The sequence below is a fragment of the Ooceraea biroi genome, chromosome 5, assembly GCF_003672135.1.
Source record: "Ooceraea biroi isolate clonal line C1 chromosome 5, Obir_v5.4, whole genome shotgun sequence".
In the NCBI taxonomy this organism is placed as follows: domain Eukaryota; kingdom Metazoa; phylum Arthropoda; class Insecta; order Hymenoptera; family Formicidae; genus Ooceraea; species Ooceraea biroi.
Genome location: NC_039510.1, coordinates 179,277 through 193,631, shown reverse-complemented (window position 1 = coordinate 193,631; position 14,355 = coordinate 179,277). Strand labels below are relative to the sequence as shown.

The 14,355-nt window shown below is 48.4% G+C and overlaps 1 protein-coding gene across 3 annotated transcripts in view; it reads right to left on the bottom strand.

Annotated features, from left to right (window-relative positions):
* LOC105283081 (neurogenic protein mastermind) overlaps nucleotides 1–14,355 on the bottom strand; it is a 138,683-nt gene that overhangs the window by 35,440 nt on the left and 88,888 nt on the right. For 2 of the 3 annotated variants that reach the window (XM_026969909.1, XM_011345541.2), the window contains exon 2: nucleotides 4,483–6,264. In XM_026969909.1, the coding sequence (XP_026825710.1) occupies nucleotides 4,483–6,264 (1,782 nt within the window). The remainder of the gene's footprint in view (nucleotides 1–4,482; nucleotides 6,265–14,355) is intronic. The other variant, XM_011345542.2, reaches the window with a different exon arrangement.

Sequence of the window (14,355 nt, the reverse complement as noted above, 5' to 3'; positions counted from 1 at the left end):
GCACAAAATGCATCGAGCATGACGTTATTTGTATCTCGTTAATATAGGGATGGCCCGTAGGGAGCGCCGACGAATTTCATTTCTCGCGTAAAATTGAACCGAATTCGGCGAGCAGAGATTAATGTGTTTTTACCCGATAAAAATAATGAATCTTCTACGTTATTTCCGATATGGCATTCAACGGATATATTTCCGCGCGGCGATCTCGCCAAGCGAACACGCAAAACTCATTTTCGCTTGCTCTATTTGGAAATGCGGAGAGAAGAAATCCGCAAAAGGTTCCGCGCGAGTGTCGGCCGCTCGCTCGGACCGACGTGCTCCAGTCAATCGGTAAGAACTTGTGCGAGAACGGACTGTACGGAGCCAAGGCGATGTAGGTTGCGAGCAGAGGGACATGGCTATCGATTTCAGCGCGGTATGCACGAGCATTGTGGAATGCGCCTTACACGTTATGCCGGATTGTGCCGGTGTGCGAACGGCCGCTACGGTCGCCCAATGCCATGCAAAGTCGACGAGCGTGCGTTTGCAAAATCGCCAACTGATCGCCGATCGTTGACGATGACACGACGCACCTTCCTACTCTCTCTCTAATCGTTTCAGGCACATTGCGCATGGTCCATCATAGTATCTAAAAGATACACGTAAGATTATCTCGTTATAAAAATTACGAATTTACATATAGTCCTTGGAAAGTCGATCGTTTAAGCATAAGACGTAATAGAAATTGCGCAGCTTGCACGAGATTACACATTGTGGTTCGTCACAATTTGCAAGCACGCGGCGATTACGCGAATGATGCACTCGTGCGTGCAATGCCGCGTCCTCCTTCGATAAGAGCGCGGCATTAATTCACGCCGTGCCATTCACGTTTGATCCCAAGTACCCGAATCGTAAGCCCACGAACGTCGTCGATTCATTCCCGGAATCGGCGCTATTAAAGTAAACGAACGGGAAATTATATTTATCGTTCGCTTACAAAGGACATCGAAATGCCGGCGGTACGTCAGTGTACAGGAATTAGGCCAAGTCAAAAATGACGAAATGGCACGTTGAATGGAAATTCTCGTGAGAGAAGTCAATCATACGTTTCGTCAAATTAACAATGCGAGGGTGATATTTGGATTCATGCGTCGAATAATATTCGGGTACCCCCCGCTTTCGCTCATGCGAAAATCGGCTCGACGACGGACAAGTGCGGCTTCATTATCGAATCACGTTTCAAGTGGTGGTACGCTGCGCGGTGTAGAAACAAATTGAGAACAACGTTGCACACGCGTCGAGCAGTCGCGCCGCGCGTTCCATCGCCCGTGCCATCGCGTATGTCCGTGTGCAAACATACAAGCTATCTCCGCCGGTGTATCCGCCAGCCAGGGAAAATACGACGGATATCTACACATGTTGACACGAGGGATGCACAACGCAGTATTTTTCACCCCCCCCCCCTATCGGCGAGCGACGAAGAATCGTCCAAGTATTTTTTACTGTCGACCTGATGAAAATGGTTAACGGTCCACGAAGCTAACGATTCAAGTGGCTCATTTAAAGGAAAGGGAAGCTATCGAAGCTAAGCGATAATAACGTGAACCATAGGAGACACTCGATTTTCGTAGTAGGTAGCGAGGTAGTAAGAAAGTGGAATTCGTACGGGGTCAAGATGAATCGTGTCACGCGAGAACGACGCGACGTCTCCTTCCCGCGTTCATTACCATGGTATTTAGATGGACATGGTTGGCATCGATAACCCCATCGAGCGTCGGCAAACCGTCGGTCGCTGCATATCTGACCAATCTCGATGGCGAACAAACGGCGCCAGCGAGAAAGGTGACAATCCCAGGAAGCAGAAGAAAAGGATGAAGGAGGAAGCTCGCGCTCGCGTCCGCGTGACGATTATCATTTGAATGCGCGGAGTCGCTCCCTGTCGCCCCGATACATGCCTCGGAATCGGAGATTTGAATATTTCGTCAATTAAGCCGCGGACGTTGTTTTGCATAAGGTGAACGCGGGGTTACCAGCCGCACGCAGTCACTCGTTTTATTTCGACGCCAAGCGATGTCAATCTCGAATTGTCGCGATACGATCTCAACTAAATGTCGATTCAAACAGTCAACGAGGATAGGTTACAACAGCAAGTAGAGTTTAACAATTAATCTCACAACAAATAAATAATCAAAGTTTTGATCTATCGTTACTTGAGATTCAGTCGACCATCAGTCGTGTCATTGGAAACGTTTTTATCTGCGTGAAATTCGCGACGTAACTCACGGTGCGAAGAAAATTCATAGCACGGTGTATTCCTCTGTCTCGTGTGAGGTGAGACGCGCTTCGCAACGATCGATGATTCTTCAGGTTGCCGAAAAGCATCAGCGATCACAATACGAATAACAAGCCCTGAAATTCTTATTGAGCATTTGCGCGTTCGTTGCAATGTTACCGTACTGGATTACCATAATTAGCGGCGAATTAATATTCGCCGCGAGCGTGCGGACGCGGTTGAATGTTTCGAAAACGCGCTTAACACGCCCATAAACATGTGTGCCCTTTCATGAGAGGAGGCTAGCGGGAGAGCGAGGAGAGCTTCGCAAATCGTATCGATCGCGTCGTATTTACCGAATGAGTTTTACGAATTACGTTGCGGCACGTTTGGTTTACATGGCATTTCGATACGTCGATCTTCCCCATTCTCGCCAAACTCACCTCACTTCGCTTACCATTGTACTTCCTGTGCTCCGATGGATCGTATTGTATGATATATTCAAAAATTTACCCCAATTTCTTGTGACCTAAATTTATTTGCCTTTCAAAATTCCAGAAAAATTTGTTGCCGCGATTATGCAGGAGGTACATCCGCTATCACCTGGACAGCAATTCCGAGACTTCGATAAGCGAGCGATTTGCTTCGATGGACTTCCGTTCCGATAACAATGCCGATTTGGAGGGTCCGGCGTTACGAAAAGAAAACGTGGGAAAGTTACTGTGTAACGGTACGCTAATCGATCGTACGTGGACTCGAAGCAAAACTCGGTTTCCGGATCACATCGTGTAAACGACAAACCAATATAAAGCGAAAAGTATACAGCGGTCATGCACGGAGCGTTCCAGTCGAGAATGCGAGTCACCAATTCAATCCCGCTCACATTACACGTTTTTGATCGCTGGTGGACGTTCAAACGCTACTGAACATGAAGATATCTCGATATTAATATTCATTTATCTTGTTTTTTGAATGAGAGCTGATAATACCCCGCTGTCAACGAGACCTATCGATCCGCCTTGACAACCATAGAGTTCAATCATTCAAACCCCTTCGAGAATGATTAATTATGACTGCATGCTATCGCGCGCGCCGATCCTATTATCGTGAACCGAATCTCTGCCAACATGACGAGAATCCCGTATCAACCCGACGTCATTGCGATTATCGATGTACATTTCCATACGATTTTTCTGTACGAGCAAGCGAAACTAGAAACGTTCAGAGCCTAAATTTGTTCTTGGTACGAATAGATAAGATCTGTCCAAATAGCCGCTACATAAACCGTGGATTTTGTAACAACAGGTATGTAGCAACGCGGGAGTACTACCGATTTTCGCTGCTGGTCAGCAAGTCGCCTCAAGCATACATAGCATTGGCATACAAGGAATCCTGCGAATGTCCGCAAGTCGATGGAAAGTCTGACTGTACTAAATGATAATTCCGGAATGCAGTTCTTCGGAATGAACATCGAAAGAGGATGACTGGCTACCCTATTGTCGACGCTCTCATAGCAAAACCGTGCGGCGGCGGCGGCGTCGCGTGCGTATTGTCACGAGCGCAGCCCCGCGACTACCATTCTGCAGTGTATTGACGCAGATTGCAGGCGCAGGTTAAATCGAGCAGACGGCGGTGGCGTCGCGACGCCGGTTGTGCGCGGCCGCGCAATCTCCTCGTTCTCCCTCTCTCCCCTCTCCAGCTCTACCGACGTGCAGAAGCGTCGGCGCGACGGGAGAAGGACGAGGGATAGCAGGGGTGAACTCTCCGGCAAGAGGGAAAATTTATAAAGAGGAGCCGCCGCCGTCGCCGCCGCTGTTGCCGGCATCGGCATCGGCGTCGGCATCGGCGTCGGCGTCGGCGTCGACAGTGGCGGGAGGAACATGACTACTTGTTGCGCGTCGCGGCGCCCCCGTGACGCCGGCATTCCCTCCGTAACCCCGCGTCTCATCGACGTTCTGGCTACTGCCACCGCCACCCCCTTCGACGCCGTCGCCACCGCTGTCGCCAACGACGCCTCGCAATTTCCCCCGACAAAAATAGACGCGTCGTCGCGGCGCAACAGATATCACTCGGCTCGGCCGTCTGAGTAGCTCCTGATTACTCTCGTGCCAATCGTGCTAATCTGTCGATTTGATCGCGGTGATAATGACGAGCCACAGCAAACGGCTTGACCGAAGAGAATCGCGAGACTTGAAATTAGAATCGAACTTACGAACAAACAGCGCTCTTACCTGTATCTGGTTGCCGATGTGCAGTTGCTGCGCCTGATTAATCTGCAGCGTAGAGGTACCGGGTCCTGATGGTGGTCTCGGCGGCGTAGAGGTCGTGTTGAATGGTCCTTGCGCGCCAGTCTGATTTGGTCCGCCTCCTTGAGTTCCTCTAGGCGGCAATGGGAATCCCGGGCTGCCATGGTTCGGCATCGAGCCCGGACTGCCGTACGGCGAGTACTGCTGCTTGTAACCACTAGGTCCCAACATACCGGGTTTGCCACCGGTAGTAGCCGGTTGCGGCCTTTTCATGTCCGCCAGGCCCGCCGCAGCGAATTGAGTTTGCGAACTCACAAACATATCGTTGGTCTGCTGGCTCTGGAAGGTCGGCGTACCATTGTTCTTGTGATACGTGCCGGTTCCCGCGGCTGTGGCTTGGGCCTGCCCACCGGTAGGACCGGCGCTACCGGGGCTGCCGAGGTAATCAGATGCGCCACCAAATTGAGAGAACTCGGCAAATGGAGACCTCGCGGTAGGGCCTCGCGCTGTTGCCGCCGGCGAGGGATTGAATCCGGCCAGGCCCAATTGGCTCTTGTGTTGATGCTGCTCGGCCATGTGTTTGAGCGTCTGTGCCGCAGGATTCGCGGCCGTGATCTCGGATTTGAAGTCCAGTCCGGAATAGGGAAGTCGCGCGGGCGAGTACTGTGCGGAACCAAGAGCACCTGGACTCGAGTTTGCTGGCATCGCATTGCCATTATTGCTGCCGCCGTTAACGCCATTGTTTGCGCCATTGGCATGCTGCTGTTGTTGCTGCTGCTGCTGTTGTTGCTGATGGATCGCATCCTTATCATCCTCGATCTTGATCTGGCCATTGTTCGTTGTCGGCAGGCCGTTATTATTACTGCTGTTGTTGTTACCATTAGCAGCAGCAACTGCAGCGGCAGCCGCCGCCACAGCTACCGCATTGTTCGCCAGCGTGTCAACGCTCTTGTCCTCAAAGTCGAATTCCTTCATAAACTCCGGATGGAAGTCCGAGATTTCGGAAATAAGATCCTTGAATGCATCGGACGCGATGATCTCGTCGCCGGTGTCATCGTTTATAAACGAATCGGTAAAGCCAGTTTGGAAGCTGGCAGCGCCGTTCGCCGCAGCGTCCTTTTCCAACGCAGCGGCGCACTGTTCCAAGTCCACAAACTCGGTATCAGGTTCTTGCTTGCACTCTACTAGGTTACCAATATCGACACAACCAATTCCGCCGCCACCACCAGCGGCATTGCCACCGCCTGGCCCGGTACCGCCACCAGCACCGGGACCACCAGGTCCACCTGGACCGCTGCCGTTCCCCGGTTGCATTCTAGACGCAGCGGACGCTGGTGTGTCCGCACCAGGCTTTGGCGACGCGGATGCGTTTAGAAGATCGCTTTTCACCGACGCATTTGTCAGTGCTTTCACTGTCACATTTGTGGAGATCGCTTGTGCTTGCGAGTTATTTGCCGCCGAGGTCGTGAATTCCAATTGCTGGACAATCTCCACTTGGAACTTGGTCAGACCTTCGTTTCCAGCGCCGGCGGCACCACCAGCACCACCGCCCGTCGTGGGACCCGTTGAATTTGCGCCATTCCCTGGTTGATGCTGACCGTGACCGTGATGGGGTCCGCCACCAGCACCGCCACCCGGACCTTGCTGGTGCTGATGCTGCGGCTGCGTACATTGCAGCTTGACTGGCGGTTCACCGAATCCACCATCGTTACTAGCACTACCGGCTGGCTCCAACTCCTCGGCCGTCCTCTTGAGAAATTTCTGCTGCTGAAACGACAAAAAGAAGAGGAGACTGTGAATTATCAGTGGTTTTGTCCGAGACCTCGCAGGAAATGTGCAACTTACTTCATTAATGTGCCAGCAAAAATGATATATATTCTCATTTTAGTTTTACATTCCTAAATTATCACTAGTTTGATTTTCATCGCGCGCCTTCAGCTTAACGATTGATCATAACGTTGATCGAATGGCAATCATAATTGATGAATCGGAGTGTTTAAAAAGCTACTGCTCGACAATCGACTCGACGCGAGGTATTTAACTCGTTGCCGGTGTCGCCGAGCTCGATTCCACGGCTTTTTCCGCGATTAACCTGGGCAGTTTCTCACCATGCCTGTCAATACTCGCGATGCTTTTTCAGCCGCTGTCTTTGTACGGATTGCCATCGGTCGTCCGCGGAGGGCCGTTTTGTTTCGTCGAGTATCCGACCCGGAACGTTGCGGCTCGTAAATCTCAGAAACGAGTGAATAGTGTACCATCTCAAAAGATCTACTTAAATTCACCTGAATCTATGTGATGCGATAAATACAAAATTTTTCATCGCGATCGTATACAGTCTTTTCTATGTTATCATATATATTTCTTCTCCTTTCCTTTTGTCGAAATTTTATATATATATTCTGTGTACACAGAAGACTCGAAGTAATTATCATTAAATTCCAGATGCGAATCCGCTCAAGTGTTGCGCGTCATGAACTCTGCGAATCCGCTTAAGCGTTGCGCGTCTGAACTCTATCCTCCTCGGTACCGGGGATTTCTACAGAATCTCGAAGTCGGCGGCTTTGTTTTCGATCGGTCAAACAAATTCACTGTACCGGGGATGCTCACGAGAGAAACGAAAAGGCAAGAAAGAAACGGGAAGAAATTGGAAAAAGTTTTCTCTACTGGGGTGTGGTCGGAGGCGAGAAGCACTTCAGCCCACGCGCACACGAACGTGCGATTGCACGCGTCGATGTATATCTATACATTTGTCATGATTTGAACTGGGATAACCTCCCGTTTCATCCCAAAATCGATAATACACATTACCCTCTAATAGAGAATCGGGCGCTCGACGCCTTTCTCTCTGCTGCTCGCCATCCCATACCCTCCCGGCCTCTCGTGCTCGAATAATCTCGCGTCTTCCGCAGATGTAATACGATATTCCGTCAGCTATCTCTACCCGCAACATCCTCCCGCCAATCGCAGGACCAGCATGCTCATCGTTGTCGTAAAGGTGGATGACGTTTCTTCGGTATCCGGCAACCGGCACAATCTGTCCTCCCCTTTCACGTTCCACGAATTCAGACGCATTACAGTAGACATAAAAGGAAGTCAACTCCCTGTTCCTGCACCGCAAACCGTTTCTAATGATCATGATGAGGCGTGATGATCAACTAATCCGTTGTAACATTAAGCAGATATACATCGATACGGTATTATATCAATCGCGTATTTATTGTGATTCTCGAGTCATATAGTTAGAAAAAATATTTCCAGACCTTACAACGTTTCTCGATCTAGAGGAAACAACTTTTAACATTTGTTTTCCTTTGAGCTCAATTTCGATGCTAATATCGCACGGACATACGAAACAGAACATGGATTCTTTACTCAGATTACAATTGTCCGATCAGTACAATAACGTTATATTGAGAACAAGGGGACGCGATGTAAATTGCACGCTCGCAAGTCGAAACGGACGCGAAACGTCCGGAAAAAGCTCGGGAAAAGCTCTCGCAGCGCTTTCGTGAAGCAATTTCACAGGACGAAAAGTATGTGTCGGGGGTTGGCAGATAACGGCATGCCCGAGCCCCCTCGTTCGCGTCAATATTGCACTTCACCCATCCCCTCAAGCCTCCCATTCCTCCTCCTCCCCCTCCTCCTTCTTTCATGCAACACTCCGCCGCAGCTTTGGCCTCGTATAAAAAAAAGGATACCTCAAACTGCGTTCCCATTTCGTCGAACTAATTACTTTCGCCGCGTTGCGCTATTTTCAGTCGCGCGAAAATGTGGGACCACTCTCCTGATGCTGAACGCCAGTCAAAATTTACATTTAACAGAATAAAACGGCATCCAACGTCCAAGTGCCACGCTAACACTAATGATAAAACCAATGTTTTTGAAAACACGAAATTGCAATCGATTGTACTGTCCTCTTATCGAGTGTGGAGTGCAATCACACGTCTTATCTCGAGAACTTAAATGTATCTTATTTGAGTCAAGATAAATTACAGGGCCAGTATTATCCGTGTACGCGCGCGATGCGAAGCCTGGACTTGCTTCAATCGGTCAACGGAATTTATCGCAAATAACAATAATGTTTCGATTACAAATATTACGATTTTCTTTTCGACATTGATATAGGTGCTCGGCCACCGATTCGATCGTACAGCTCCAAATTCGTACAAGTACGTACGAATCTCCGCAGCTCTATTAAAGTGCTACTGTACTCGTGCGCCATCACACATGCGGGATATCTCGCACCGTACTCGCGTAATATCGTGGGAATGCGGCTGCGAACGACTCCGAAAGGGCAGCTTCGGGTACCTCATTAACTCTTGCCCGTGCACCGTTTCCCCGTCAATTCCCAATGAAAGTTGGTTTGCGAATGCCTCTCAAATACTAGTACGTATGCTCGTATTTCTCGAATACTTTCTTTGGAGATAGATGAACGTCTCGTTACCAGTCGCACAATTGTTTACAGCGAAAACGAACGTGGTTGGATTGCGCGCAAGAGCCAGCTCTCAATTCGTGAAACCGACATTTAACGCTCTAAAGCGGAAGACGCCAGGGCCCCTTGTAACGTCCGCCACTTGATCCGTACGTAATAGGTGGTACGTTGCGCCACAATTAAGTCGCGAATGAGTCAGGCGTCTGGAATTGACATCCTGAATTCGTGTCACGCATTATCGTGTCATTGTATTCCGCGATATCTCTACGAATGCGTTTTCGTCTCCCTTTTTAATAGCTAGACAAGTAAATCACTTTACACTATTGGCTGCACGATTGTGCGATTCGACGAGGAGACACGTACAAGTTGAGGTACAATAGCTGATAGTTGACATATCTGATTAGGATATTATATCAATTACTACACGGCGAGAAATCTTGAACAATTGTTTGTTTGTTTTAAGAAATTTTAATTTCTTTTACAATGTTGTTTTCAATTCCAGCTGGATATCCAATATGTATAGTATTCGTAGCTAAACACCTATCTCAGACGGCCATCATTTCCTGTTTCAATTTCCTGTTTTTCGCGACGGAGACGTCGTCGTCGGAGGTGACAAATCGGGCGGCTTGTAAGATTCTTGGCACCTCGATACGATAGCAGTGCCTCGAGATAAGAAGAGTGTCACTAACCTTGACGTGGTGTCGAGCGCAGTTCGCGTGCGTGTACATACGTGGACGGATACACCGGTCTATTGAGCGTTACATTTCGTTAACAACGCTCCCGCCAGCCGCGTCGCGCGAATGCTAACACGACCTAAATATCAGCCGACGAGGATGACGGCGTTTCATGATAAACACACACGGCCGCACGCTTTTTACGCTCGAAACGCACCTTCCTGATCCGTGAGATTATTTCGAAACGATGGCAAAGAGGGAGATCATGACGGAAATATTTGGTAGCACTTACGAGTACGAACAGAAATTCGAAATCATTGTCGCTGCCTCGTTTCATTCGCACTCCGTTCGAAAAGGTTCCACCGATCATGCGACACGCAGCTCTACTGGCCGGGAATCGTAATCTACTGATAGGCACTTACCGCTTCTTGTGCAACGACACGTTTACGTAATCGCCGTTTCCAGGATAAGCTATCGCACGGAATTTATTCAGATTGCCCCTCCGCACACCTCTCGCACGAAATTACGATCGCGTATCGCTTCCACCCGCTCGTTGCCTGCGAGCATTTCGATCAGGAATTTACAGTGACTTTCTCGCTCCACCATCTTTCACACATTCTCTCTTTTCCTCGTGATCGCATCCTCGCTTCCGCACAATCGATGAGAATATACTCTCTTCCGTCATAAAAAATGCACAGTTGAATTTCCGCTCCAGTAGAGGCGGCGGCAGAGGCGCGACACGTGGCGATCGTAATTCCGCGATTGGTTTCCCGAATTTGCGTTACGGCCGCGCACCGTAACGCATGTTTATGACAAATTTCGGCGGCGGCCGATGGCTCTCGCGCGCACCCGTTCGTGCCCATCGTTAATCAGCGGCGCGTGGGGAAGCCGCCTGCGTCGCGACAACGCGAAATGATTTAATTTCGGGCCGAAAACCGGCGCTGCGCCGCGGCGCGGAACGGAAAAAATGACTCGCGGTATAATGGTGCACGGTATTTTAGCGTCGATGCGAGACGATTTTTTTCGCCATGAATGCACGACCAACGCGGCAGAAGAGAGAAAGAGGGAGGGGGCAGAACAGAATGGAGAAGCACGCACGATTACAGATGCAATTACGATATTCATCCGTGCAAATGTAAATGCGCCGCTACCGGTTTGCTACGCGCGATACGACGCATCGGCTTTCAAAAGAAGAATTGGTCTCCGTTGCACGCTTCAACCTCTTGAATAATCGTTGTTGCCGTAGACCGTTGCACACACGTCGCGACTCTGTCACGGCTGTTTTTTGAAGAATCAACGTTTTCAAACCGATGACCATGGCGCCAGGCGCCACTTTACCAACACGAGTGCTCGCTCGTGCCACCACAGTCGTTTGCATTTCAATAATCAGACGTACTAATGCAGATTGCGGAGTCGCACGTTTAAACCGCTTAAAAAGTATTTGCGTTGACGCGGATACAAGTTACAAGCGAGGGATAAATTAAACGAGAAGGAATATTGCTTTTTCTCGGACATTTCGTTCAATTCTACAGAAACGACGCTACGTAAAACTTGGACGAGGGGATCGAACGTGCAATCCCTCTCGCGAAGAATTTGCTACATTCTTTAACCTGGTGCTGAGACGTCGATCCCTCGGGCTGTGAGCAAGATTATCGAAACGACACGACCTACTCCAACAAGTATCTATAGACAGGGCGCGTAGAACGCAGTAAAGAGGTGCGCGCCGTGTTACAATTACGTGCAACGAGGAATTACACAACGCGAGCAACGCTTCAACGTTACACGACGGGAATACTAGTCGGTAGTAATAGTATTCTTCCCAGTTTCTACGAATCAAACTATCCGCCTTGCTCTGCTTTGCGAGCGATCGATTTATCGCGCTACCAGTGATGACGATGGCGACGACAATCACCACACATTTATACAAACGACGACATGTAACGTTACGAAGTGTATGATTCTGATTTTCATACGTTGCTCGTCGTATAGTTAGGATAGGACCACGCCTATGTTAATAACTCCGTAACGAAATACCGCTTTACATCCGCTCACCTAGGCACCGTCAAGATCGAGACCAAAGAATGGTCAAGGAATCCGTGCCTCGCTGCTAAGTCTCTGGGAGGTTCCGTACAGCTCAACGCAATTATCATCCGTGTTATACACGCACCGCGTTATACCGCATCGCAATCCGCCTCCGTTCGTAATTAGCGTTGAAATTATGGGAGATCGCTCGGCCTACGAGCTCGCGCAGCGAGATTCCATATCTGTGCGCATTTTTAGATCAGGATGGTCGAGTCCAAGTATCGTACATATCGCATTACGGAAAAAAAAGAGAAAAAGAGATCCGTGACGGTTATTACGGAGAGCGGTTACGATCGAAGCCCGACGGCGAGTATCGCGTACTCGCCCGGCTTCCGTGAGTATCGCGTTAATCCAGGGACGTACCGTAGGAACAGGCGTGCTATGTAATTGCGGTGGAAACAGTGCGGTTAATAGGGTGTGGCAGCCCCTCTTTCCTCGATCCGCCGAAGTTATTACGGTTCTGTATTATTGATACGACTCCATTACGAAAGTCCTCGGAGAGTACCGGTAGCGTGACGCCGTGCCTTTCGCGGCCACCGTTATTTTTGCAGTCGTTGGAGCTTTGCGATCGCTTGGAACGCCGCGCCCGCACCTGACCCTAAGCTTGCATTCATCTTGGCGACAGTGTTTTTTAAGTGCTTTCATTATTCATTCTTACGCTGATAATTACGCCGCAGCGAGGCAAAGCAATCTCGAGCCACACAGAAATAAGTACATGTCGAAATAAATTCGGGAACAATGGGATGAATACGCGCAAGGCAGATTCAACGAATTGGACCCGACAAGACCCGAAAAGAACCCGACAAAATGCCAAGAAGCGACGTCGAGGGTGAGAGAGCGGTCCGTCTTCTTTATCCGGGAACCGCAGGCCGTCGCGCGGACGGAACAAGAGAGAATCGTCGAAGGAAACTTCTTGACCTAATTCCTTTTTTTTTTTTGGTTAGCTTCTTTCCTTGAGAAGCGAGAAGTTCGCTCACCGTGCCCTACAAAGCACGGAATTTTCCGGGCTGAGAAAATCACGTAAGGTGTTCGTAAATCCGCGATTTTCCTCGCGATATCGAAATAAGCTCGGTTAAGAATCGCGTAAGGGCGTCACTGATTCACGCAAAGCCATATTTAGACTTGACGCGAGTGCGCATGCTACTTACTTTCAGACGAGTTGGATGACGCTCGCAAACGTGGACGATAAAGTCCGAGCGCTCATCGAAAACTTCGCTTTCTCGGGGATAAATTCATCAGAGTCGAGCAGTGTCATTGTTCTCCAACCGATCGAACATCACGTAGGCGCAAAAGAGAGAAAAAGAGAACTTGTTATGGAAACACGCCAATTAATCGAAGCATTGACGTCGCTGTTATCGATCATCGTCTCTACTCTTTGTCTAATAATACCACGACCATTTTGGATATAGAAACATTACATCTACGAGTATATAGGGTGTCCTAGGAGAAAAGATTAATATTTTGAAAGCTGCTATCGGGCATTTTAAGCAAAAATGTTCTATGAACGTGTGTCATATTCCGAACGATTTCCAAGATAATTTACGTCCTGTGCACATTCAGACGAAGCGAACAGGCACACCAAAATTTCCCATCTCTATGATCGCCGCGATACGAAGATCATTTCGATGCTTTAAACAGTGCCCTACATACAGTAAACTCCCATTTAAACACCAGTCTGTGAACTCGTCGTAAATCTTGTTTTACTCGCGAATATTCACATCTTGAGTAAGTCTCGTCGTAGACAAGCTGCGTATTTACATTCTATAGATATAAATTTCGTTTCCGATCATATCGAATTTATTATCTGCGGCTTGGCCTTGTGCACTTTAGGATATTTACGACCTGCAGAAAATAATATATTTTTATTTTATTTCTCACTTTTTTTCATGAATACTTTTGCTTGAAACGACCGTCGCCAGAAATATAACTAGAACCTTTCCTCCTGGGACATTTTGTATAAACTGAGAACACGGAAAAAAGGCAGAGATATTAAAAATTGTTAAATGAAGAAAATATAGAAAAAATATAGAAATTCATCCATTTTCCTGCATAAAGAATAAACTATAACGAAAATCTGATGTTTCGATTCACGACACACCAATATTACGAACAGATTTGTTAAGGTGCAAAGCGAGCGAACGTGATACGCGACACTCGCAGTAATACACGGTGCGCACGAACCCATTGACGTCCCTTGACATGTAAATTCGCGTAATTATAATTACAAATCTCCGAGCCAGACGCACACCGGAATCACGTGATCGTAACGCGCGTAAGTGCTATAAACACGATACGCGAAACCGTTGTTCAGGTCAGCTCGATCTTATCGCGATTGGTGTCTCGATGACACATGTCACATTCGAGGTTTCTCTCCACGAGTGAGCAAGACGCGCGTGTGCGCCTCTGGCGAATTTTATATTTAAAAAATTTAATCGTCTCATTCATCGATCGCGACAACGTTTATAATTAATTTGAAAGATCGATTCATTGACAATACTGTATAAAAAAAAAAGATAAAATATGGCTTTTTGCACTTGGACATATCATATTATCTGGCGCATAATACAACGCGACAGAGAGGTTGAACTTCTTTCGCATGACATTTTCTACAATTCGCATTTTCTACATTAGCTGATTACATTATCAATGCGCGTATCACCTTTGCCAAGA